At 57.3% G+C, this 26,497-nt stretch overlaps 3 protein-coding genes across 3 annotated transcripts in view; 1 reads left to right on the top strand and 2 right to left on the bottom strand.

Moving 5' to 3' along the window:
- Positions 1–5,656: 5,656 nt before the first annotated feature.
- On the bottom strand, positions 5,657–6,818 carry LOC136299762 (dnaJ homolog subfamily C member 30, mitochondrial-like). The gene has a single exon (XM_066201681.1). It carries the CDS (start codon positions 6,749–6,751, stop codon positions 6,125–6,127), a length of 627 nt encoding a protein of 208 aa, XP_066057778.1. The 5' UTR covers positions 6,752–6,818; the 3' UTR covers positions 5,657–6,124.
- BUD23 (BUD23 rRNA methyltransferase and ribosome maturation factor) lies at positions 6,724–12,871 on the top strand. The gene is made up of 12 exons (XM_066201679.1): positions 6,724–6,939; positions 7,046–7,083; positions 7,376–7,471; positions 7,665–7,747; positions 7,828–7,924; positions 8,935–9,031; positions 9,414–9,464; positions 10,011–10,096; positions 10,319–10,364; positions 10,915–10,973; positions 11,988–12,077; positions 12,203–12,871. Exons 1-12 carry the CDS (start codon positions 6,778–6,780, stop codon positions 12,255–12,257), a joined length of 960 nt encoding a protein of 319 aa, XP_066057776.1. The 5' UTR covers positions 6,724–6,777; the 3' UTR covers positions 12,258–12,871.
- Positions 12,861–26,497, bottom strand: part of STX1A (syntaxin 1A) — a 69,266-nt gene continuing 55,629 nt past the window's right edge. The window contains exons 6-10 of the mRNA XM_066201680.1: positions 24,045–24,153; positions 18,306–18,379; positions 17,871–18,008; positions 16,635–16,745; positions 12,861–16,020 (exon numbers count right to left, since the gene is read on the bottom strand). Of these exons, the coding sequence (XP_066057777.1) occupies positions 15,943–16,020; positions 16,635–16,745; positions 17,871–18,008; positions 18,306–18,379; positions 24,045–24,153 (510 nt within the window). The 3' untranslated portion in view covers positions 12,861–15,942. The remainder of the gene's footprint in view (positions 16,021–16,634; positions 16,746–17,870; positions 18,009–18,305; positions 18,380–24,044; positions 24,154–26,497) is intronic.

The raw sequence follows: 26,497 nt of genomic DNA, 5'->3' as shown, positions 1-26,497 counted from the left end.
TCCCTGCTGTGGCACATCTATTGTGCTGTTTTTAGCTTTTGGGTTGGTTTCAGATTCTCCTTGTGCTCTCAGACCCTGTCTGACTGTATAATTCTTTTTCTCTTTCCCAACTGCCTGCCCAACCTGCATCTTGCTACTGGTATGCAGACTGCTTGGAAATCATCCCAAGCAGCAAAGGCCCTGGCTCAGGCTACAATACACCCAAAAATACAGGGCATTAGCTTGTAGTGTCTGATCACTCTCCCCCACTGAGGCTACCTGGCCTTCTGCCAAACTTCAGCCCTCATTTATGGCTAATATTCCAGTATTACCAGTTAAAGCAGGTTTAAAAAAGGATAAATAGGGGACCAGCTACTGTGGCTTTATTGGCATGTGTGGAGGTGGTAGTCACTGGAATATGTGGAGTTTCACAAAGCACCTGCTGCTTTCCTAAGTCCCACTTTGGGCTCAGCCTGTCATTGAAAGGCCTGTTTGCCAGTGAGGCTCAGTGCTCATCCTGTGTGAGCCCACAGCCAGGCACCTGCCCGGGCTGAGCCCCGGCCAGAGGCAATGCTGGTGGGCTATCACTGCCCTGCCACAGGGGACCCGGCACAGCACTGAGGCAGGAGATGGTGCACGAGGAGCCAAGCCACCCAAAAACCAGCCAGGCCCCACCAGCGTGTCTCCCCAGGGCTGGGCAGCCCCTGGCTGTGTGGCTCTGCCACCAGCTCCAGCACAAACTTCCCTGGCCCCATGCAGGTACTGAGTCACCCCAGTGGCCCCATGAGTGTGGACTCTCAGGGTGAGCAGCTGCAGCCTGGGGAGGGTGAGTGTGTCCTATGAGAGCTGCAGTACCATAAGTGACAATCTAAACATCAAGGTAAGCTGTGCTGCCATGGTCTGTCTGTCTGTCCACAGAAGTCCTGCAGCACCCCAGGCCCCCAGCCTGCTCAGGAAACACTGGGCAGGCCCTGGCAGCCCCGTGGTCCTGCTGGGCTGGCCAGCACCCCTCCTTCAGGGTGGAGAACCTTGGGATCCTTTGGGAAGCTGCCAAGGCAGGTGAGCCCCTGCCCTGGGGAGGTTCCTCCTGCCCTGCAGCTGGTCCTGCCCAGTCTGGAGCACACACTGAACACCCCACCTGTGGTGATCCTGGCAGGGGGTGTCCTACAGGTGCACCCTGTATCCCTGGGCATTGAGGGGTATCTGCCTGCCCACTGACAGCTCCAGGCCCTTCATAGGGCAGCTGGGACTGGGGCCAAGGTTTTGCACAGGGCAGGCAGGGACATTGGCTCACAGGCAGAAGCTGACAGTAGGCAGGGTGACCCCCTCTGCCCCTCCTGCCTGCACAGTGGCTCTCCCTGCCTGTCTCTGCCCTGCAGAATGGAGTCAAGGAGGGTAAAGGTGATCCTGCTCACCCTGGGGAGGAGGAGGAGAGGTTGTCACTAGGTGTGCACCTGCATTCATTTCTGCTGGGCCAGGCAGCAGCCTGGGGCCAGCCCAGCCCCTCTGCCAGCTGGTGTGCAGCCAAACCTGGGCAGGGAGCTGGGGGTGCCCCCCCATCCCTGGCTCTGTGAAAGCCAGGCTGGATAAGGAGCAGCCCCCAGCCCAGGAGAGCCAGAACAGCCCGGACAAGAGGGGTGTCTCCCACTCCCCCCGGAAATCCCCCGAGCCACTACCCCCAGGCAATGGGGTGCAAAAGGGGTACAAACCTGGACTCGGACCAGCCAGGAAGGGGGTGCCAGTGTGCCCCAGCTGGGGCCCCCGGAGCAGGCACCGGGGCTGTTGAGGGAGGTCGATTAACAATTAACTCTATTAACCGAGGAGTGGCCGCAGGGGATGCTGCTGAAGGGAGGGGGAGCTGCCCCCATCCTCAGGTGCTGCCGACCGTAGCAGCCCTTCCCCGGGAGGGCAGAGCCACCAGCAGCAGCACTGGGGTGCAGAGCTCTGGCCACACAGGTGAGGGCTGGGTGGTACCAGGGGCTGTCCCCTCACCCCCATCCCTGCCAGACCAACCCCTTTTGGGGGGCAGAGGCTGATGGCCACCCCTTACTGCTGCTCAGGACTCTCCTCCCCAGCCTGCAGCACCCTGTTCCTGCCCCTCACGTCTCCAGCTCAGCCGGCACAAAGATCTGCCGGCAGCCAGGTTTGACCCCTTCCATTGCAAAGAGTAGGCCAGGTACTTCAGGAGGAGGTCCTGATGAGGCCCTGAGACCCCACACTCCCAGGCTGAGCACCCACCAGCTGAGGGGAGCAGCTCAGCACCCCAAACCTGCAGTTATGGGGACGTCAGCCCACGAAAAGGGGCTGGAGTGGGGTCTGCACTGAGCTTGGAAGGCCTCAGAACTCATTAGGCTTCATCCAGCTTGTTTAAGTTTCCCTGGAGCCTTAATTTCGTTAGCTTGTCACAGCATCAAATTACCAAGTGGCTGATAGTAGTACCCACTACTCCGATCTTGGTGCTTCGTTTTGACGTCTGTTGTCAGTGATTCAAGGTTGGGAATGAGCAACACCGAAGAAGCCAAAATAACCGCTGGGGTGACGGTGCAGGGTAGGGCAGTCCAGGCCTGGATGGGTCGGCATGGGATGCTGGCTGAGGCCCCACAGCAACTCACCCTCTGACAGTTCCTTTTGGTGACACACAGCTGGCAAAACCTGGCACCAGGGGTAAGAGGGTGTCCTAGGGTGACTTTATGATGCTTGTATCCCCAGTCTTCTGTTCGGTTTGTGCTGTGTCTTGAGTTCTGTGCCTTTAAGACTGGTTCTGAGGGCAAAGCAGGGAAAGAAGCAGCGTGCAGCTTGTTTTGAAAAACAGTGTCCACTCCTCTGCATTTTTTTTCTTGGGATGGTGTTGTACATCTGAGGCTCGCACAGCAGCAGGACAGAAATCTTGTTTTGCTTTTATTTAGTTTAGCTAGCTGAGGCAAAGAAGCTTCCTTGACTGGTTTTTTCCTTTTTCTTGGGACTGTTTAAACCTGCTCTGGACTGAAAAACCCGGAGGAGCACCGGGGAGCTCACACCTGTGGCCCACCCAGAGGGATGAACAAGGGACTGAGAGAGAGACGAGCTACACCCACGGCAAGGACTTTCTCAATTTGCCATCTCACTCCAGAACGAGAAGTTTTATCATTTCACATTATTCATTCTTGATGCTTGTGGGCACATAGTTTGTTAAATAAATAGTTTTTTCCACTTTCCTCCGAGGAAGTTCTTTTCCCAGACCGGCTGGGGGGAGGCGCCATTTGGGTTTGCTTCCCAGAGGAACCCCATTCGGAGGTTTCCTCCCACATTTGCCCTAAACCAGGGAGAGGGGTAAGCATACAACATGGATACAACACATCACTTGCGGGCAAATTAAATGTGGAGCCACAGAGCAAGGAAGTGAGGGGTAGGATGTGCTAGAATATGTGTTAAAATAGCCCCAGTGGGCTGGAGACTGAGGGGGAAGAAATCCCTCCTGTGAACATCACATTCCTCCCAGCAAAGGCCTCAGGATGCTCATGGTGACGTCCCCAGCTGAAACTGCCACCTCAGCAACCCCCCGAGGGCACAGGCCAGGAGGGGCTGGGTACAGCTGTTATTGCAGTCTGTTACTGAGCTGTGCTGCAGGGACTGGACAAAGGAGGAAAAGGACTTGGGAGTGAGTACAAGCTGTTCCCGGCTATGCCCCCTGTTCTCATAGGAACAACCCTCTGTGTGTCAGTATCCCCAAGGACACCTCCTAGTTCCTGAGATGTAACACAGTGAAGGCCACAGGGAATTACTGAGCTTTATCCTCTGCTGATCTTCCAATCCTGTCCAGCTCACAGCCCCTGCCACCTCACACTCCTGTCACCATCAGCCCCTGGCATCTGCACAGGCTGTGCTCACCTGGCTGAAGGAAAGCAGCATGAAACCCAGCTGCTCCTGGCTCCTCTCCACCAGGGAAACAACTGGGGAACAACAAGAATACAATGACACTGCTGACACAAGGAGAAAAAGGGGAAGAGCAGTGGTATGCTGGGAGCTGGTAGGCAGTCTGTGCATTTGGACCAACTCCAGCCCAAGCTCCTGAAATCCTTCCCAGAGCAGAGGAGCAGTCAGGCCTGACCAGGGTAAAGGTGACACTGGAGAGCTTTAGGGCACCCTCCTCTGTCCAGGCCGCAGGTGAGTGCAGAGCACAGGGGATGTCACCACAGCCACCCCCGGGTGTCAGGCAGCACTGAACAGGACCTGCAGCAGCAGCAGCTGGGAAAGCCATGGTGGTCCAGAGAGGCCACCCTGCCCTGATGATGGCATGCCCACCCTTCCCAGCAAGGGAAACAGAACTCCCCTCCCTGCCCTCCTCTTCACTGGCTGAAGTCAGGATGTGAAACACCTGCCTGTCCCTCACCCCTGTTTTCCAGCAAGTGCAAGGAATATTTACCACCAATGCCCACCCAAAGAAAGATGTGTCATTTTGTCACCAATTTATGGCTGGATGGCTTTAATCTTCAAGACACATCACAGAGACCTGAAGAGGAAGAACCAGCAGCAGGAACTGCCCAAACCACCTGTTTGGGTAGGAGCTAGACAAGTGCTCTCTAGTGCCCACTGCTTCCCATGGACATCACTAGCTTTTCCAGCCTGGAAAGTAGTGTTTCCTCCTAAATTCTGCCCCAAAAAAAGCTACCTCTGATCTTTTGAGTGATTTGGTTTACAGAATGAAGATAAGCATGAAAATGCATCAGCAAGTGCCAGAGCCACAACTGCAGAGGCTTTCCCTCTGTAGCCAGTGAACACTTGTGTCTCCCACAATGACATTCCAGTGCTGGAATCCCAGCTAAAGGGACAGACTGGCAGCCAGTGAGGATCCTGGAAAGCTCCCTCTGCCCCTGGGCTGAGGTTACTCCAAGCATGCAGCAGCCTCTGGAGTGCAGCTCGAAGTGGCACGAGGCTTTTGAGAGCAGACAGAGAGCAAATTCTTGCACAGCCAGCAGGGATGGTGATTCCTGCTGTGCCATAGCCTCAGGCTCCCAACGGGATCACAGAAATCCACAGGGGAAAGCACAGGGCATTCACTTTTAACATTCTTGTGCTGGGACAGCCAGGCTCTGGGCTGTGGGGTACCAAGGGCTGGGCTCCTGCTCACCCCACTGACAGCAAACACAGAGATGCACACAGCCCTTGGCACTCCCAGGAAGTTTCTCTCCCTCCAGGCAGCAGCACAGAACAGGTGGATCTTCACCCAAGGAGAGAGAAGCTTCTGAGAAACACAATCTTTAGTTCTTGGAACACTTCAGTATTTAAATAGGCAAATACACATGTGCAAATGATGCTCCAAACACAGAGAACAGCACTCGGTGCTCACAGGTGCACCCTGGCCAAGAGCTTCAGAGGGAGGGGCTTGTGTGAAGTTCCTGGCAGGCCCTGAACAGGACAGAGGACTTCAGACACCAAAGTGTTTTGTCTGCCCCTCCAGGCAATGTCACACACTGACCAGGGCACGAGCCATCCCGGGCTCGAGTTTCATTTTTCACACCTGAATCTAAGACTTCTACACACACCATTCTGAGCAGGGTGATGCAGTTTGGACATCAGAAGCTCACCAGAGATGTACCCGCACGTGTGACAGCACAGAGGGGGCAGGTCTGGGATCAGCAGAAACCAGAGCCACACCTGAGCCGTGAGTGAGTGCAGCCCTGAACACACACAGCACACACCACCTCTGACAGCCTTTAATCTCTGCTGCTGCTCACAGCAGGCACCTGGGGCACACCAAGGGCACACAGCTGTGCCAAAGCAGGGGACACATCCCAGTCCAGAGTCCAGGGACTGTGTTTACTTGTCAGGCACTGTGTCTGCAGGCGGTACTGGCCGAGGGGGCCGAGCTCCTGCAGCTCCTCTGCAAGGTCAGGCCGTGTGGCACAGCCCAGCCCTGTCTGTGGACAGAGGGCACAGAGGGCATCCAGAGGTCACAGCCCAGCCAGGGGCACTGTGCGTCTCCAGGCCGTGCCGGCAGAGGGGCCAGATCACAGCCCGTGAATCCTGCTGGTCATACACCGTTTCTGAAGGTCACACGGGCAGAGCGCAAAGTCACAGCCTGAACGGCAGACACAGGCTTTCGCTACCGAGCCCCCTGGTGACGCCGTGGAGCAGCTGGGTGGGCGCCCCGGGGGCTGCCCCGCCGTCACTTGAGGCCGTAGAGGATGGCAACACCCAGGAAGAAGAGCAGCCCGATGGAGAGATCCGAGAGCGCCCTGAGGCGTCCGTGTGTCGCGGCCTCCTCCCGCCGGAGGCGCAGCTGCTCCCGCCGCGCCCGCAGCAGCTGCTCCCGCTGCAGCTGCTCCCCGTAGTGCGCGCGGTAGAAGGCGTCGAAGTCGAAGGGCAGCGGGGGGGGCCCCGGGCGGGCGGCGGGGGCGCGGGGCGGCGGCGGGGCGGCGGCGGCAGGGCGGCCCGAGGGCCGGGGCGCGTCGCGCAGCTCCTCGGCGCTCAGGAGCCCGCGGTCGTACTTGCGGCGGAGCGCGGCGCTGCCCAGCACCCGGTAAGCCTCGCTGATGGCGGCGAAGCGCGCGGCCGCGGCCGCGCTGCCGGCGTTGCGGTCGGGGTGGTAGCGGAACGACTGCTCGTAGTACGCCGTCTTGATCTGCGCCGCCGTCGCCGTGGACGGGACGCCCAGCAGCTCGTAGAGGTCGGAGCGCGGCCGCGGGGTTCCGGGGCGGCCCGTCTGCGCGGCGCGGGACGGCGGCGGGGCGCAGCCGGGGCGGGGGGCCCCGCCGAGGAGCCGGCGCAGCCGCCCGAGCACCACCGGCTCCATGGCGGCCTCAGCGCCCGGCCGCCGCCATGATGGACGGGCGGCGCGGAGAAGTGGCGTCACGCAGCGGGAGGAGCTGCGGTGCGAAAACTGACGTCACGCGGCGGCGTGGTCGCCGGGCAGTGACGTCACGCAGGCGCAGCATGGCGAGCAGCGGCCGCCGGCCCGAGCACCGCGGGCCGCCCGAGCTGGTGAGCGGGGCCGGGGGAACCGGGCTCCTCTGGGGCGGGCCCGGCCTTACCGCCCCCGGGCCTCACCGCCCCCGGGCCTCACCGCCCCCGCCCTCTCTCGTTACAGTTCTACGATGAGACCGAGGCGCGGAAATACACCCAGAAGTAAGACGGGAGCGGCCTGCCGTGGGGCGGGGAGGGGTCTCCTCATGGGGGGGACAGCGGGGGGACCCAGCGGGGGTGGGGGCTTGCTCCTGGATCCTGCCGGGAGGGACTGGGGCTCCGGCGTGTGGCAGCGGCGGGTGTGGGGGCAGCGGAGGGCGGAGGGTCCCATCCTGCCCTGAGGCCAGGCCGTGCTCAGGCCCTGCCCTGCGGCGCTGTGCGTTCAAACCCAGCTCTGTGGGGGGATGTCGCCGGGGGGCTGCCGCCCGTCGCCCACGCTCTGTCTTTGCCGCAGCTCCCGGGTGATGGAGATCCAGTCGCAGATGTCGGAGCGCGCCGTGGAGCTGCTGGGGCTGCCCGAGGACCGGGCGTGCCTCCTCCTGGACGTGGGGTGAGCGGGGCTCTGCTGCACACAGAGCATCCGGGGCTGGAGGGGTGCACAGGGCAAGGGGGCAGCCAGGTCCCACAGCACCCACAGCGTCTTTTGTGGGCTGAAGAAGAGGGACAGGCTGCTGTAAGGTTGGTTGTGTCTGGCCAACAGCAGCCCCGTGATCCCAGCACTTTCCCCCTTTTCCCTCCTCTAGCTGTGGCTCAGGGCTGAGTGGGGATTACATCTCTGAGGAGGGGCACTACTGGATTGGCATGGACATCAGCCCTGCCATGCTGGGTGAGCACAGCCTCCCCTGAGGCCCTCAGGGGCCCCAAAGGTGGGAGCTGATTGCCTGAGTCATGTTCTGTTCTGTGCAGATGTGGCCGTGGAGAGGGAGGTGGAAGGAGACCTTCTCCTGGCAGATGTGGGTCATGGCATTCCCTTCAGGCCTGGCATGTTTGATGGCTGCATCAGGTGAGTCTGTGCACAGGAGCTGAGCTCTCCTGTGCCCCACAGAACTGCACAGTGCGCCTGCTGCACATCTGGTCAGTCACAGGGGAGAGGAATTGGCCGTGTCAGCCACTCCCCATCACTCCAGGACAAACCTCCAAAATTCTGGATGGTAGGAACAGCTTGTGACAGCTGTTTCCCAAGTGGTGCTTGTCCTTTTGTGCTGGTGAGCTAGGAATTTTGTTGGGGAAAATAAGGTAAAGCTGGGGATGTTATCAGGATGGCTGAGACCTGCACCAAGGAGGAGAAGAACAAAGTATGTGGCATTGCTAAGGAAAGTCAGTCCCTGGGTCAAGGATTTGATGGTTGGTTTTGGCATGAAGGGGACAGAAGGATTCATCTGCTTAGAGAACAGCTGGGAAGAAGCAGGGACTGTCCATTGCTGAGCCAGAAGCTCTGATTTGGATTTCTCATTGGGAAAACCTGCTTGGCCAGGCAAGAGACACAGCTGAGCTCTTGAAGGCTCATCAGGAGCTGTAATGATTGGACTAGGAGTAAGGGGTTCAGGCTGAAAGGGGGAAAATTTAGGTGAGAGACACAGAAGAAATTCTTCTCTGTGAGGGTGGTGAGGCCCTGGCACAGGTGCCAAGAGCAGTTGTGGCTGCACCATGCCTGGAAGTGCCCAAGGCCAGGTTGGACAGGGCTTGGAGCAGCCTGGGACAGTGGGAGATGTTCCTGTTGAGCTTTAAGGTCCCTTCCAACCCAAACCCTTCTGTCATTTTATGATTTGGGCACTCAGACTAAAGGGGATGCTTGGTGATGCTTTTGTCCTTTAACTTATGCACCTGGTTAAGTGAGTCTCCGGAGGGGTTTATGTAACTGCAAAACAGAAGGCAAAGCAACACAGAGAAAATCAAATCACTTCCCTGAGGCCCAGCACATGCCTAGAGCAGGAATTCAGCTCAGAGGGAGGTGGCAAGCTCTGTGAAGGAACCAATGACTCAGTGTCCTGGGGGTCTTGTTTTCCTCCTCAGCATTTCCGCAGTGCAGTGGCTCTGTAATGCTGACAAGAAGTCACACAGCCCTCCAAAACGCCTCTACAGGTTCTTCTCCACTCTTTACACTGCCCTGGTAAGTGCCACCCTCTACCAGCCAGCTCTCTGCTGCTCTTACATCTTTGCTGGGGCTTTTTAGCAAGATACTTCAAGTCAGGTTGCTTTAAGTAAATGCTGCACTGAAGGAGGACTGGTAGGAGCACCCACTGCCTCCCTTCTTGCCTGGTGCTGCTTCTCGTCAAGGTTGGATTGATAGTCCTGGTGGTCTTTTCCACACTTAACAGTTCCAAGGCTCTGTGATACCTGGTGTTCCCCCTGTGCCTCGCTGGCTCTGTGGGCTGAGCAGCTCTCCTGGGAGCCTTGTCCTGGAGGTTTTGGGGAGGAGGGAGCTGGGATGGGGTGGCCCAGAGGGGTGGCCTGCACTGGAACAGGTGTGTGACCAGCTTTGTTTCCTGCAGGCCCGAGGGTCCCGAGCCGTGCTGCAGCTGTACCCCGAGAACTCCGAGCAGGTACAGCCCATCAGTCAGCCAGGGAGGGCTGCAGGCACAGAAATCATGCACTGTTTGGGGCTCCGAGTGCACTGTGTTCTTCCACATCAACTCTCTGTCTCTGCCCTGCCTGCCACTTCTAAAGCTCTTCAAGAGCCCAAAGAAATAACCTGTAAGGAGAGTGCCTTGTGCAGTTTCTGTTGTTTCATAGATAGTCTTGGGCTGAGCCTTAAAATTAAAGTGGTGGGACACAATATGGGTTTGAAAACAGACTGGCTGTAGTCATCAGCACTGCACTTTAACTCAGGTCTGGAAAATCCAGTATCTCTCTCCTAGAGAGTCTGCTGTGCCAGCTAACCCAGGCTAGACTGAGGAGCAGGGAGAACCAACAAAGGCAGGGAGTTGGTGTCTGGATGGTGCTGCAGAACCAGGAGATAGGGCAGGGCTTAGCAGGAGGAGGACCAGTCTGTCCTGGGAATGCCCAGTCAGGTGTGGTCCTCCCAGAGGTCTCTTGGGCTCGCCTGGGGGGTGACTGCTAATTAACCTCTCACCTGCTGCTTTTCCCAGCTGGAGCTCATCACAGCCCAGGCCATGAGAGCTGGATTTACAGGGGGAATGGTGGTTGATTACCCCAACAGTGCCAAAGCCAAGAAGTGAGTCCCGGATCTCTGTGTGTGTTGGGGTGAGGCCTGGGTTTAGTGGTGACTTTGTTTCTTTTTTTTTTTTTCTATGAGCTGTTCTCTCTCCCATTATACAGTCCTGGGCAGAGCTTAAAACTTAGATCTGACTCTGTTATAAACCACCTCAGTCTTGCCTGGGGACTGAGGCTCACATGCTGAATCCTATGTTCATGCTTCTTATTCTTGTTCTTTCAGGTTCTTCCTCTGTCTCTTTGTTGGGACGTCTGGCACATTACCAAAGGTAAGGGGCTCCATGAGGCAGCAGAGCTGCTGTCCTGGCTGCTGGGTGCTGTGGAAGAGCTGTGGGCATTGTGGGAGCCAAAGAGCTCTGTGAGTGCAGAAGTGACTTCATTTATACGTTTTCTGCCAGTCACCAAGCCCTGCTCTCATATAGTCAGACTGGTTTGGGTTGGAAGGGACCTGAAAGCTCATCTTGTTCCAACCCCCTGCCATGGGCAGGAACACCTTCCACTGTCCCAGGTTGTTCCTTGTCCTGTCCAACCTGGGCTTGAAAACTTCCAGGGATGGGGCAGCCACAGCTTCTCTGGGCACCCTGTGCCAGGGCCTCCCCACCCTCACAGGGGAGAATTTCTTCCAATATCTAATCTAACTCGTCCCTCTTTAAAGCCATCCTTCTGACATCTGCTTTTCTTTGCCACGATATCTGGAACACCAGTTTGTTCCTGCTCTGGTCCCTCCCCTTGCAGATCCCTGCATTCCCTGTAGTTTTGATGGGCTAATAGCTGTGCCTGGTCCAGAGGGGAACACAACTTCCCAATTCTGCTTTGCAGGGCCTTGGTACCGAGTGTGCCAGTGAGGAGCTGCACCAGGCAAAGTTCACCAATGAGAGGTATCCTGTGGGGGTGAGGCTGCAGCCTCAGCAAGGAGCGGGGGGCTTTGAGGACTGGGTTTTACTGGGGACCACACTGCTGCTGTGTGAGAAGCAGTGGGAGGGGAAGGACAGGGAGGACTCAGCAGCCTAGGAGAGAACTGCTTTCTCTTCCCAAGGGCCTGGACACAGGGAACTGAACTAGTTAGTTCCCAGGGCTCTTCCATGGGGCTGTAGGTGCTCACCCTAGAGCTGTAGCTGAGCAATCAGGTGTGCTTTCTGTCTAGCACTGGGCTCTCCAGCTGAGGCCAGTGGTGTGGGAGGGGGAATGTTTACAGGGCTCATGATGGAGGCAGGCTGCTGTGCCTGAGTCCTGGCATTCCCTTTTTCCTCCTGTCCAGGTCTTTGCTCAGCTCTGCTTAGCTGTGCCCTGGGGGTTTCTGCTGCTGGCCAGGTCTCTTCCCACAGCAGTGGTGCAGGGAGGAGCTCCTTTTGCAGCCAGTGGGAGAGACAAAAAAAAAAGAAAAAAAAAAAAGAGGAAAGTCGTCATGGCTGCCAGGAGCTTGTGGCTGTCATGTTTTCCTGCCTCTTACATTGCTGTTCTCTGCTCACTTAGTCTAAGGGGGCCTGGTCTTGGAGGGCAGTAGCAGAGCTGGGAACTTTGTAGGAAGCCTGACTTTGTCTGCCCTGTTTGGAGTAGAGCAGACAAGGGGAAGGTGGTTGTACATGAGCCCATAATCCCCTGAGGTCCCAGAGTGCAGCATGCTGCTGTGTGGCACGGGGGTGTGCTGGACTGCTGGAGTACATAGGCCAGGATCCCTCAGCTCTGAGCCAGGGCTGGAATCACCCTCCTCCTCCTCCAGTGTGTCTGGAGTTCGGCCACCTGCCCCAGTGCTGGCTGAGCCTTTTGCCCAGGGGTGGTGGGAGGGAAACTCACTACTTTTGTGACCCAGTTCTGGGTGGCAATCCTCTGGGCCAGAGAAATGTGCCCCCACACCTCAGCTCCTCTCCAGCTGCTGTCCACTTTCCCCCCAGGACACGGTTCAGAAATGTCAAGGGCAAGTCTGTGAAGAAAAGCCGGGATTGGATCCTGGAGAAGAAGGAGCGTAGACGACGCCAGGGCAAGTGAGTTCAGCTGAGTCCTGCCTCAGAGGCTGGGGTGGCCTGTCCAAAATGCTGCCACCAAGCTGCTCCCTTCCCCTCCCGAAGTGACCTGCAGGTGGTGCTGAGCTTTCCTGCCTTTCCCACAGGGAGGTGCGACCAGACACCAAGTACACAGGTCGGAAGCGCCGTCCTCACTTCTGAGTTGCTCTGGACACTGCTGGCACAGAAGGTGGCACGTGGGTGCCTCCAGAGAGCCTCCTGTGGATGGCACAGATGACACCCCGTGCCTGGGGACTTGCTGGGACTGGTCACTGTGGCTCTTAAAGGTACAGACTGGAACAGCAAAGCTTCCAGCCCTGTTTCCTTGGTGAAGGCGCAGACTGTGCTCTGGCCACTTGGGTGTCTGCAGTGCCATCACTTACCTTCCCAAGTGCAGTGAGCCAGCTGAGCTCCAGGTAAGCCAGGACATGATACCCAGTTCCTCACTAAAGAGTCAGAGTTGGAAGTGTTTGCTGGTCTCCTGTGTCCTGCCCTTGGTGCTGGGAGTACTGAGGTGGCAATATGGTACCTCCTTCCCTGCCAGCATCCCCTCTGCCTGCAGAGGATCCACACTGTCTAGGTGTAGATCCATGAGGACAAAGTTGCTCCTGGCACAGCTGTTATTCCAGAAGCCATTTACTCCTGTTGGTGCTTGGCACCAAACCCACCCTGTTTGCTTTAGTGCTTCCAGGGTGCTGGGGCTGACTGGACTCCCCATCACCTCATCCCTTCCCTTGAAACAAGGAGAGGTGCCACCCAGAGCTCTACAGTTACAAATGTTTATTCTACATAAAAATTCCACAAAATGGGAAGCTGTTTTGCACCCAAAGCCTTGGGAGAAGAAAGGAATGCTAGCAGGGAGGGAAAGAGGGAAGAGGAGAAGAGAGGCAACATACAGTGTCATCCAGCCCAGTGAGACAGAGCAAGCCAGGGTCAAGATCCACATAGAAAACAAGGACACTTAGCTCACAGTACAGCAACAGTAGAACTCCACGGGGGGCTCGGAAAGCCTTCAAGTACATTAATTACAAAAAAAACCCAATCCCCAGTTCAAGTGCAAGCTGTGCGTGCCCCACACTGCTCATGGAATACTGCATCGACACGCTCCCGGCATGGGGAGGGCGGGTGGCACTTGGAACAGAGGTGGTGGAACCCAAAGGACAAGCGGGTGCAGGTTGGGGGCTGGAAAGAAAAGGTGAAACATCTTCCCAAAGCACAACCACACTTGGTGATTTGGTCTGTACATGCAACGACAGGTAGGTGAAAAGGAACTCAATGGGGCTTCCCGTAGTGCAGGGGTAATTATTGCACCAAAACACCCTCCCCTCACAGCGAGGACAGTGTGGGCCTGCCTGTGGGGCAGCAGTGGCAGCCTGCTCCTCATCTCTCTTGCTTTGGAGCCCAGCACTGCTGCTGCCCACAGGATCCCAGCAAAGTGCCAGCGGCCCTGACTGGCCCCACCCGACTCCTGCTGCTGTGGGGGCTGCTGGCAGTGGTGGTGCCAACAAGGAGCAAGGGCCAAGAATCCCCCCTGGTGCAGTTCCTGGCCTTGTGCCTTGACAGGGGTGCCACAGCCCTGATGTCAGGTGAGCTTGTGCCACTAAAGCCGCTGCCTGGAAGAAAAAAAAAGTCACCTTGTGCTAGCAGTGGGCATGGCTGCAGGGCACGAGCATGGCTGCAGGGCAGGAGCCTGGGAGGAGGGTTTTCCTGCCTGTCCAGTGTTATTGCTTCCTGGAGGGGCCCTGGGGCTCTTGCTGGCCTGGCAGAGTAAGCAGGGATGGCAGTGGCAGGGAGCTGCTGAGGGACAGAAGCATGGCCACTCCCTGTTCCTGCAGCCAGACATGTCCTGGAGCGGAGGCCCTGCCCTTGCCTGCCTTCTCCCCCTGCCTGCACGGTCCTCCTGGTGCCCCAAGCCCTTCAGTGCACGCAGGCTGCAGTGCTGGAGCTCACATCGGTTGGTGCAGGACTGTGAAAGAAGGGGGCTCTGGTCTGGGATGTTCTCATGGCTGCACCCTGAGGGGCTTGGACTGGGCAGTGTGGGGAACCAGGCTGGACCCCCTTCCCAAGGGCAGCTGCATGCAACGTGGGGCTCTGCAGGGGGACCTCGGGTAACAGTGGCAGAGAAGAAGCCTTGTCAGGGCTGCTGCTGGGCAGGGCTGGCCCTGGGGGAGGCAGCACTCTCTGCCTGCAGCCACTGCCTTTCTCCTGTACCCAGGGGCACCACACACAGCCAGTGCCTGAGCCACAGCACCCTGCCAGCTTGTGGAGCAGCCGTGCCCTGGTGCTGGTGGGAGCTGGGAGGTGGCGCTGCCTGAGGCTGAAACACTGGCTGCCACCAAGTGTCCCTTTTCTGCTACCAGCACCTGATAGCCAGCCCCTGTCCCAGTGTGGCAGTGAGCCTAGCTTACCTTGGACTCCTCTGGTGCTTTGGCATGTGCACAGGCCAGCCAGAGCCCTGGGGTCTGCAGAGGAAGGTGAGGGCAGAGCCCTGGCCCTAGCCTGAGGGAAACAGGCAATGGCAGTACTGGACCCCTCTGGGCTGCAGGTGGGCTTGGACCCCACAGCAGCTGCATCTGGGTCATGGGCACGGCACAGGGCACCCAGGTTGTCCCACAGCACCCCACTGAGAGCAGTGGCTGGGCAGAAGGGTACGGTGCCAGCAGCAGCAGGGTGCCAGGAGGTGGCAAACAGGCAGTCAGGCACTGGCCTGTTCAGAACCAGATTGGATACAGGAGGAAGGCTGCTACTCCTCGCTTGCAGGGGGCTGGATGCAGCAAGGGCTGCTCCTGGGACCACAACAGGAGAAAGCCCAGCTGCTTCTAACCCCCGGCCATGGGTAGGAAAAAGCAAGGCTGCAGCAGCCCTGCTTGCAGGTGAGTGCTGCCCCGGGCTGTGGACATCAGCAACAGCCCCAAACCCTGGTGGGCAGAGTCCAGGCCTTTGGGCAAGAGGAGCCAGCACCACCGTGTGCCAAGGCTGAGAGCACTGTGATGAGGCTGTGGTGCAGGATGAGCAGCCAGTGAAATTCACTGGCCTTGGACTATCCGTGCCATCCTGCCCTGTCAGGCCAGCATCCTGGAGCAGCACTGGCCCCCACAGGCCCTATTCCTGTGCCCAGGCAACTGTGATGGCCCCAAGCAGCAACTCCTTATTCCACACTGATTCATCAGGCACCCACCACCTGCAGTGGCACATCCAGCCTTTGGCACCCTACTGGGGTGAGGGCTCACGGAGGGAGGGGACAGCCCTGCCACTGGAGGAGTGGCAGGGATGGAGCCCCAGAGCCAGACACAGTCACTGGCCAGGCAGGGCTGGGCAGAGCACACCCCTGGGGAAGGGCCCCGGAGAGAAGCAGCCCAAGGGAAGGTGTTTGCAAGCACAGATGCGGCCGACAGACATGAGAGTTGGAGGTGATGGGCAAGCTGGGAGGTTGGCTGGGCACCGTGCTCCCAAGGACCCCTAACACCCATCATCCGTCCCTCCTCCTCAGCTGTCACTAACACAGACTGCCCACCACAGGATGAGCAGCAGTGCCCAAGGGCACCTCTGTCCCCCCACCTGGTCCCGGCCAGCCACCCAGCCCGGAGCAGTGATGAGAGCTCGGGTTCCCCGCCCAGGGTCCCCCTTGCGCCCATCACCATCGCCTGCCCCCCGCCTGCGCCCCGGGGCTGGAGCTCCCTCCACACAGACGCACCGCACCGCACACACAGCGTCACAAACAACCATGCATTAGAAACTGAAATGCTGCTGGGAGGCTCCGGGGCTGCGTGGGTTGCTCCGGTGTGGCTGCAGCCCCATGGCACGCGCGGCTCCATCCATCGCACACAAACAGTCCTGTGGGGTGAGTCTAGCCGAAAATGCCGCCGAAGGTGGAGGCGATGACGATGCCCAGGATCACACAGCAGATTATGATCATGATCTTCTTCTGCTCGGGTGTGCCGGCAGCGGTAGGGAGAGAGGGGAGAGGGGATGGTGAGTGTTGGGGCAGGATGGACCCAGGAGTTCAGAACAGTCCGTCCTGTACCCCTTGGCCTGCGGTGGCTCTGAGCAGCACCCTGGGAGCCAGAAAGGCTCCAGCAGTCCTGGGCAGGGAGGGACACCCCTGCTCCTGCTTCTGCTCTGGGCTGGCAGAGCTGAGCTGGTGACCCTCAGGTCCCCAGGCTGATACAGGACCAGGTGTTGGGAGCAGGACAGACAGCTGGCACTGTGCTACGGTCTGAGCTGAGCCATGACCTTTCCCTAATTTTTTTTTTGCAAGGGATGTGGCTCTCACAGCATGCCTGGTCCAGGGGTCCACCAAGGTCCCTTTTCCTCCCCCCAAGCAGCACCTCTGTCCTATAGCTCGTTGTCAGCTTTCACAGAGTCTGTACTGGGAGCTCTGCCTCAGCTGTGCAACCCTCAGGACTGGGCTGCTCCCAGAGGTGTGGGGTAATGTGGCCCCCACTGGCAAAGCTGTGCCAGGCAGCCTGGGGCAGGCGAGGTGCCAGCCGGGCCCTGTGCCTGGGATGGAGGTGGCAGCAGTGCAGGGCTGTGACTCACCCGTCTGGCTTTGCTCTGGTACTTCACGGCTTTTTTGGTGTCGGACACAGCCCGCTCCACGTAGTCCACCGAGTGCTCCACGTTGTACTCGATGCGGTCAATCATTTCTCCCTGCGGGAGGAGGACACAGCCCACGCGCCCACGCGCATGCAGACCTGAGCTCCTTCCTGCTCTGCTGCTCCCTGCCTCCGGGTGGATGCTGCCCTGCCCAGCAGCCCTGCATAGAGAGAAGCACTATCAGCTGCCTGTGGGCACTGGGTGTTTCCTGGGGTGTGAGCTCTGGACTGCATGCCCCATCCCAGAGGATCTCTGTGCACATCCCGACAGTGAGACAGGCAAGGGTGAGGGACAAGGGAGTTCCCAGCCCGGTCCTCGTCCTGACCTGTCCAATATCTCAGGTGACATCAAAGCCACAACAGGATCTACACCAGCACCACAGCACATGCTGCTGAAACAGGAGGCATGGCAGGGAGCAAGGACAGCGCCAGTAGCACCATGAAGGATGCTCAGGAAACCATGCACATGCAGCTCCGAGCTTCTCACCACAGGACAAGGGTGCTGGCACTATCCAGCCCTCAGAGTGGGGCATGGAATCACAAATTCCCCACATATGACCCCCACTGCAGACAGGACAGACCACCAACACCACCGTGCCCTGGTGACCTTTGCCGTCCTGGCCATCCCAGCACCACCACGTGAGCAGCAGCCATGCAGGAGCAGCCATGCAGAGCAGAGCAGAGCATGCAGCACCACAGGGCCCGGCCAGTGGGCCTTTACCTGCCAGTGATGTCTCCTCGGGCCATGGCAGCATGGCGGGCAAGAAGGGGGGTGAGCAACGACACAGGAGCACGTGCCTGGCTGAAGGGACTGGCGCCATGGGCTGGCAGCTCAGCCCAGGGGGCACCCCGAGCTCACCCACCCGGGCCTGGCGCTCCAGGGAAGAGGAAGAAATCTCCCCCTGCATGGCAGCCGCCCACTGCCCTCCTTCTGAGCCCCTCACTGAACCTCCCACCCTCCACACACAGCACCCAGCTCTGGGGTGCCAGGCGGGTGGCTCCAGCCCTGGGGAGCCCAGCTCAGCCCCACTGGGAGCCATGCTGGTCCTAGACGTGGTTTTTCCTCTCAGCACCCACCCAGGCAGGGGAGCATTGTTCTCCAGGCTCCCCACCCACCACAGGGAGCCTCATCACCCTCCAATCCCCTCAGGTGAGCCCCTGGGCTGCACCATTTCCCCACCTGGCTCTCCACCAGCATGGCCATGTCCATGAACATGTCGTGCAGCTCTCGGATGCTGTTCTCCAGTTTGATGATCTCACTGTGCCGTGTCTCAATCTCATTCAGCGCCTGCTTGGTGATGTTTGAATCCATGATGATCTGCAGAGAAAATAAGGCCACTTGAGCACCATGCTCAGACCCAGCTCCGATGCTGGGACTGGGGGCACCAAGAGAGGGATGAGCAGGAGCTACAGTGCCCCTCCACCCACCCCAAGTTTGCAGCAGGATGCTGGGATTCAGACTCTGCTCCAACAGCATCCCCAGGCAGACCTGAGCCCCTTGGCCTGGCTCCTGCACGGGCTGTGTCCATTAACCCCTACTGAGGCCACTGTGGCAGCACATCCCCACGCCTGGGCTGAGGGGGCTGGCTCAGCTGCAGCCTGTGGCACTGCTTACCCCAGAGGAGAAGATGGCCGGGTTGCCGCTCTCCAGCATGTCCTCCAGCTCCTCGCTGGTGGTGGTCCTGCCAGCTGCAACCACACAACAGAGGTCAGCCAAGAGCCCCCCGTCCCCACCACAGCACCCACAGCCCGACCACAGGGCTCTGCTGGCTCCATGGTACTGCTCCCACGAGTGGAACAGAGCAAAGCTTTCAGCCCCAAGAGCATAGAGGGCACTTTGAGGGGCTGCCCTCTCACAGCCTGCCTCAGACACCCCTCATTTAAGGGCATCAAGCTGCCAGCTTGGCTCAGCTGACACAGGAATGCCCACCTGTCCCTCCTGGACACACCAACCATTCCTGTGGGGCAGGGAGCAGAGCTAAGGGACCAGCAGCCATGAGCATCCATGGTGTGTGTGACGGAGGAGGGATGGGGAAGAAGCCACAAGCAGGTATGTTCTTGACATACCTCGTCCCAGCCAGTTCAATGCCATGAGAACACTGGGCTCAGCTGGACTGCCCGTTTTGGCCCAGCTGCTGTGGGGCAGGATCCAGGCTCTGTCCTTCCCCCTGTGGCAAAACCCTCCATGTCTCTGGGGACCTCCAGCCCCATGGCCCCTCTAAAAACAATTCACCCACACCATGGGGTTCCTTTCCTTCCCTCCCCACCCCATACAGTGGAGAGAGATTCTGATCACTCCACGGTTGGCACTGATCCCTGCATTCCTTAACTGCAGTGTATTTCTTGGGCTAGCAGCCATGTGAGACACATGGAATCACAGCCAAACAGATGGAGACACTGGGCAGGGCACTGGGGCTGAGGAGATGGAGATACTGAGCAGGTCACCTGAGAGAGGGGAAGTGACACCTCACCAGTGCAAACAGGGCAGTCAATGAAGTGACTCCACCGAGCTGGAATGAAACCAAAACCTGCAGAGCAGGGCTGGGGTCTGTAGATGTCCCCCTGTGACATGCTGCCTGCAGCCAGTGGTACTGAAAAGGACAACAGCATCCTCCAGGATGAGTCCAGGGCACCTCAGAGTGGGGGAAGTGGGGCAGAGTGGAGCACACAGCTCTCAGATGTGTGGGCAGAGGCTGGAGTTCTGTGTGAGGCCGCTCTAGACAACTATGACCTGGTAGTGGCCCCAAAGCCCTGAGAAGCTGCTGGTTTGAGTCACAAAAACAACCTGAGGGGGTTCACAGATGCATGTGAGGACGGAGCTTTGCCACCTGTGTACTCATGGATCTCAGGGTCAACCAAGGTCCCCAAGGTCCCCACCTCTGAGAAGGGTCCACAGCCCATTTCCAGACACTTGCATCTTTTAGAGTGACAGAACATTACCCGCACCAAGGATGACCCACGACACCCCCTGCCAGCTTTTCTTGCCTGTTGGCTCCCCACTCTGGGCTGACACTGCCCTGCTCCCAGAAAGGGAGAGCAAGGGTCCAAGCAGCACAAATTTACAAACCCTCCTGTTGATGTGCCCAGCTCTGAGCAGCCACTGGCCCAGTGATGAGGAGCGTGCCACGTGCTGGGCATGGAGAGCTACTTGTTCTGCCAAATGGCAGCCCTCAAGGCAGCCCTGAAGCACAAGCAGAGTGGGATCAGCTCCAGGAGATGCCACATCTCTCCTGGGCAGAGGTGGGATGGGAAGTGGAATACACATTCTCATCCTATCCTTGCTGCCTCATTCCCCTAATGCAGAGCACAGAGCTGCTAAAAGCTGTGGCAGGGTGAGGGATGAGAGCAAAGGCATTGCATGGATTAACACCTGGCAGGCAGTGCTGGCCTGGCCAAGGGCCACTGCTGCTCAGGAAGAACCTGCTTTAATGCTGAGCCAAAGCTTGGGGTATGGAGGCTGCATCTCACCTGTGCTGCCCAGTACAGCACCTGCCAAACAACACAACCAACCTGCAGGACCCCAGAGGACTTCCCAGGAAGGCCAATGCCTCCTAACCAGCCTTCAGGTTTGGCTTCCTGCTCTGTCATTAGCACCTCCACAGCAGTAAAACCAGCCCAAAGTGTCCTGGGTACCTGCCTGATCTGCTGCTCACGTTCCCACAGGGCCATGGCACAGCCAAAACTGGGAGTGAAAGAATGGGGCCACTGCAAGGTGGCACCAAGGGAGAAGAGCCTGGAGGAACACTCCTGCCCTGAAATTTGGTGAAACACTGGAAAATCCTGAGAACTGGACCTGTGCCTCCCCAGAGAGCCCCAGAGTACATCTGCCTCTTACTTGGCATCTCTAGCAATTCAAGTTTCTTGGGGAGAAGCAGCTCTGCCAACGAAACAAGAAGCCCAGAGCGTGGAGGAAGCTGGAGAAGCAACCCCAGCCCTAAGCTGGCAGGGAGAGAACAGCAAGAGACAGTGCCCAGTTCCCACTGCTGCAGAGCCGTTGGAAACTCTGACAGGCAAACATGAAGCCACTGAGGGGACTTCCCACCTCAAGGCACAGTCCTTGGCCCTGTAATGCCCAGCTGGACAGAGTGACCATCCCCACGGACCAGCTCCCAGGGGATGGGGCAGGAGCAACCCTGTCAGGGTGTGGGGGAAGCTCCCAGGGAAGCCTCTGGTGCCACAGCTCAGTCCCACAGCCCAGCTGACACTGGATGCTAGTTTGTCCAATTCTGCATGCAGATGGTCTATAAATAGGGCAGGTAGCTCGGGGCTGAAGGAGTCCAACATGCCATGGCCAAACAAGGGCTCAGCTGGGCTCTTCAGGCTGGCAGCATCCCCTGGGCTGGCAGCATCCCTCCTCCCAGCAGCAGGGCTGCACAAGCACCTGCAGAGCCACAGCTGGGGCTCACACTGGACATGCTGAGGACAAGGCACTTTTCCAAGGCTGGGATCCTCTGCCTGGAGCTGGCTTTTAAGCTCTTATTAGACACAAATCCATACAATTTATGGAGAGATGGATAACGCTGTCCTGTCCACCTGCATGTGAGGTAACAGATGTGAGTGACTGGCCCCCGTGGCTGTCACCCAGGTCGCTCGGCTGCCACTCAAGACAGGTTGCCATGCTGGTATCAGGATGAGAAGGATTCAGCTATAAAACCCTGCCCAGCATATCACAAAGTGCCAGCCACCTCCTTGGCGCTCAGCATCTGCACTCAAGATCAATCCCATGGTCATTCCTGAGATGAAAGTGCCACAGGAATCCTAAATAAGCTCTGGGGTACACCAGACGAGCTGCCAGGGCCAGAGCAGCAGAGACTCTCTTGGCTCAGGGTGGGATGCACCCACAGCTCATTGTTCTGCACACCAGCTCACCTGGTCTGGCACAGCAGGGCCTGATGAAATCTCTCGTGCCCTCAGATACAGAAGATACTTAATTTTTGCCTCCTTGGTTTTGCACATAACAAGACTGTCCCCAAAAACAAGCAGCATCTGCGCAGCACCTCCACAGCTTCAGCTGCACACCCACCACACTGAGCTGCTCCTCCAAGCTCCAAATCCAATTTCTCTGGGAGCAAAACCTAAATACACTTCATGCCCTCAGAGAAGCTCCTGGGTGGGCAGTGTGGTGCTGGTGGTTACCGAGGCACAACCTCTGGCACACACAGACACAGCAGTGCCTACACAAGGAGAAGGGAACAGATGCTGAGAGGGCTGTGGGGAGCCCCAGGGGGTGGCTACAGCCCGGAGCGGTGACTACATCACCAACTCTGCCACTGTCCTACTTGCAGAGCCAGATGTGGTGAGGATGGAGAAACTTGCTGGGTGCTGGGGAGCCCGCCCAGAGCAGCTGAGAAGTTCCTGCTCTCACACTCTGAAAACCCGAGTGATTCACTGGCTTTGCTGTCAGAGCTCCCAGCACTTTCTATCTTTGGACTCCCCAGCAGGAAAGGAGAGCTGAGGATGCAGTGGAGATCTGTGCACTCACCACATCCCAGCTGAGCTCTGTTCCAAGGAGCCTGTGCAGGAGCCCCTGGAGCAGCTGGGGCTGAAGGCTCTGCCTGGGACACCTCAGGCCAAGCAGAGCCCCTGTCCTGGTGAAACACCCTTAAGCTGTTCCTTCTGATGAGTCGTTTTGCCAGGAAATATTTTCCACTGTCCTGATGGGGGAATCCAGCTTTGGCAAAGGGCTGTGCAGAGGACTGTGTCCCTCCCCATCCCACCTCTGCACCTCTTCTGTAGCAATGTGAAATGCACTTATCTCCCACACTCCTCCACACCTCCATCCTGAAGGGAACCAGAGACCCTTGCTATCAGGAGCTGGGACACCTCCCCTACACCACACATTGCTCCATGGGGGCTCCTGAGCAGCCCTTTCCCTGCTCTGTCAGGCATTGACAACCTGGCAGGATGGACAGAGCAGACCCAAGAATAACAACGTATCTTCAGAATTTAAGCTGAGCAGCAGAGCCCTCCCAAAATCCAGTAGGAAAACTAGAGGAAGGTTTCTTTCAGGTCTGCATCCAATCAAGGACATGGCTGAGTCCTTCCAAATCTCCTCTCTCAGAAGGAGGCATTTAAGGGACACCTTAAATTCCTGCTCACATGACAAGCCACCCCTCAGCTGTCAACCGCAGGGTGATGTTTGCTGACGGATGAGTCAGGCAGCTGGAGCAGCGACACATCCTGCTTTACAGCAAACTGCCAAGCTCTTGTTGAGCCTCGTGTCAGTCAGCCTTCCCATCCAGCCCTGTTAGGATTAGACATCAGAAAGACTACTCTGTGCAAAGATTAAAGTTTGCATAGCTGTGTCTCCTTCCAGCGCTCCACAGAAATTCCCACACCCCGCAGCACCCAGATTCCCAGAGCAGTGAAGCACATTCCCACAGGTGACCACCAAGGACACCAGATTGACTTACAGATCTCCTGTCATTATTCACAGTCAGTTGTTGGAGGAAAGGAAAAACATCAATTTGGTTGTTAGGCAAAAAAAGGACTAAGCTCAGAGCCTGCCATTCTGAGCACAAACCCCACAACCTGTCTGACAGTGAGATTATCTGCAAAAATCTCCTTTAATCTCTGCATGCCCTGACTTCCTCCTTGATTATCCCCCTAATTACATGGTTCTTCTTTACTGGGAGATAACCCCATTGCTCTAAACTATCCAGGTATCACTGACTGCCCGGAAGAACCATAAGGAGAGTGTTTTTATAGACAGGCAGGACTGGACTTCTAAGTGATGGGCTCTGGATGATTCAGACATCCCAGTGCCACAGTAGTGTCACCTGGGTGGGGTGTCACCAGCCTCAGAGGGGTCGCCCTTGGCCACAACATAATGGCTGCTAAGAGAGGTGCCTGGGGCAGCACTGAGGCTCCTGCTCTTCCTGTGTAAGGGAGACCATCAGGAACAGGGAAGAATTCTCAAGAATTCCCTTCTCTGTTTTCATGTTTAGCTCAGTTCATCCATGAAGAAGAGCACCCTGAGGAACGACAAGTACACACAGGAATCAGGAATTCCCACGAGCTTCTTTGAATTAAAAATCAGCTGCAAACACAGAATGAACTCCTCTCCTTGTGATCCCTGCGCTCTCTCTGCAGCATTTTGGGATGCACTTTGCTGGATGCACTCTGCCACTGAAGCTCAAGGTACCAGCCCATGCCCATGTCCCACAGAAGCCGTGTTCCAGTCACTCCCACAGCCCCTGTGCATTCCCAGGTTGTCCCAGGAAGCTCTGCCCAGCTGTGGGAGCAGCTCTGGTCCACTGGGAGCCAGTGCAGGTTGTGACTCCATGGCAGGCACAGCACAGCAGTGTTCCCCTGCAGGTTTACTCACTGGTGTTCCCAGTGCAGGTTTACTCACTGATCTCCAGCTGCCTCTGGATCCTGCCCTTGCAGCGCTCCCGGTAGTCGGTCTGCGTGGCGTTGTACTCCGACATCACCTCCACGAACTTGCGCGACAGCGTGGAGTGCTGAGGGGGGAGAGAAGGACAGAGGGAGCTGAGGCTTCCATGAGAGGGAGAGCCCTGCCACCCCTGCAGCAGGGAAGGCTCGTCCCCGAGCACCTCCTGCACCTCCAACCACCCCGAAAGCATTTCCGGCCCGAATGCTGCTCCAGAGGGTGTGACAGAGCGCAAGGGGGGAAGGTGGCAGCAGGTGACACATCCTCAGGGGAGTGGACCAGAGGCACCCCTCATCCAGCCCTACCCAAGCACAGCCTCCAGCCCTGAGAAGACACCCTGGGAGGCTGGCAGCACCCTCCATGCATTACCTGTGCCTAGAACGCCTGGAGGCGAGGCCATGGCAGTGCCCTGGGTTGAGCCCTGCCTGCCACTGCATGCCAGGACATGCCAGACCCTGCACAGGCACAGGATGGACCCATGGGGATCACTCTGCAATGCTGGGGGCAACAGTACCCAGCCCTGCTCACAGGCACAATTACAGAATCACCAAGGTTGGAAAAGACCTCCAAGATTGTCATGTCACAGCCATGACTGATCCCCACCTTGTCAACCAGGCCAGAGCACTGAGTGCCACATCCAGTTGTTCCTTCAACACCTTCAGGAATGGGAGCTCCACCACTGCCCTGGGCAGCTCCTTCCAATGCCGGACCACACTTTCAGTGGAGAAATTCATCCTCATGCCCAACCTGAACCTCCCCTGGCACAACTTCAGGCTGTTTCCTCTTGTCCTGTCCCTTGTTCCCTGAGGGCTGAGTCTGTCCCCCCCCCTGGCTGCACCCTCCTGTCAGGGAGTTGCAGAGAGTGAGAAGGTCCCCCTGAGCCTCCTTTTCTCCAGGCTGAGCCCCCCCAGCTCCCTCAGCTGCTCCTGGTGCTCCAGACCCTTCCCCAGCTCCATTGCCACCTCTGCAGTCTCTGCACAGTGAGGGAATGGGGAATGTCAGACGTGCCTGGAACCACCAGCACTCAGACCTGCTGGTGTTTGCACACCTGGAGCAGCCCCAGCCAGCACAGCCCCACCTCCAGGAGATGACTCTGGACACATCTCCAGGGCACGTCTGCACTGGCTCTGCAGCTATTCTAAGGCAGCAACAGCAAAGTATTTATGGAGAGCCTCAGCTCCTCTTCTCCCTCCTCCACCACAAACCTCACACAAACGCCCCTGGCAGCTCCAGCTCCATCCTCTGCTCGAGAGGTGCTGGCCCAGGGCAAGGTCAGAACAGCTCCCAAGCATCTCAGCTCAAAATCCAGCAACAACGTGACGTGCCATCCAAGCGACTCCTCTGCTGTTCCAAAGTTGTTTATCCTAAAATCCACTTCATTCTCATTCAGCTGAAAACTATCAACATATGTTGATCTGGAGCCAAATATAGCCTGGGTGCTGAGTGACACCCTTCCTGCTCACCAGCACACCATGCTACACCTCTTTTGCTCAAGAAGTTATTTAACTCAGTGTTTATTTTCTCAGATTTTTATTTTATGTTCCCATGCGCATCCCACACGTCTACAATATGCATTTGATTTTTGAAAAACACAGAGTTTTCTGCAAAACTGGCTGGAAAAAAGCATCTTAAATAGCTTTCAGACATTAAATAAACCTACCTGAATATTCACAGCAAATAAAAAGCCTATCAAAATGTTCCTTGTGATTGAACTCATTAAACAGAAAATATTAACTCAAGTTAGGAAATGGATTTGTTTCACTCAGGTCTAGCAACTCTTCACTCCCCAAACATGGGCAAAGCAGCCCAAACTGGACTTCCAAAGAGCTCATAAAAACTTCTGGGTATTCAGTGTGGCTCTGAAAGCCCCTAAAAGCACACACTGAAATGGGTCCTTGTCCACCATGTGATTAACATGAAGATATTTTTGAAGTGTTTATCCCATGGGGTAATACACAAAATTTATCTTTGTATTTTAAATAGATATTTACATATGATATATGCATACAGAAATGTGGAAAATACTGTCGAGACCTCTGGGAAGTTGCATCATTGGTCACATTTCTGGACTGGGGATGCCCCGAGGATCTGTGACCCCAAGCCCCCTCCCTGTACCTGGATCTGCTGCAGGCAGGTCCAGATCTGATGAGACTCTTCTGGCTGGAGATGACCACAGCAAAGCCAGAATATAAATCCATAATCTTAATGCTCAGTTACTCCTAGTTTACAGCACATTAACAAGGGGGAATCGGCTCCTCATTCCTTCTTTTACTCAGTGTTTTACTGATAGCAAGTCCATACAAACTGGAGAAGGCACAGATACCTACAGGAACACCAAGCTTCAAGCACCAGGCACGTCTAAATCAGCTTTCCAGACTGGCTCATCCCAAAACCCCTTCAGAATGTGGGCAGGG

This window comes from Chamaea fasciata, unplaced genomic scaffold, assembly GCF_029207755.1.
Source record: "Chamaea fasciata isolate MVZ Bird 193981 ecotype frontalis unplaced genomic scaffold, bChaFas1.0.hap1 SCAF_21, whole genome shotgun sequence".
Taxonomy (NCBI): domain Eukaryota; kingdom Metazoa; phylum Chordata; class Aves; order Passeriformes; family Sylviidae; genus Chamaea; species Chamaea fasciata.
This window is presented reverse-complemented; position numbering and strand designations above follow the sequence as displayed.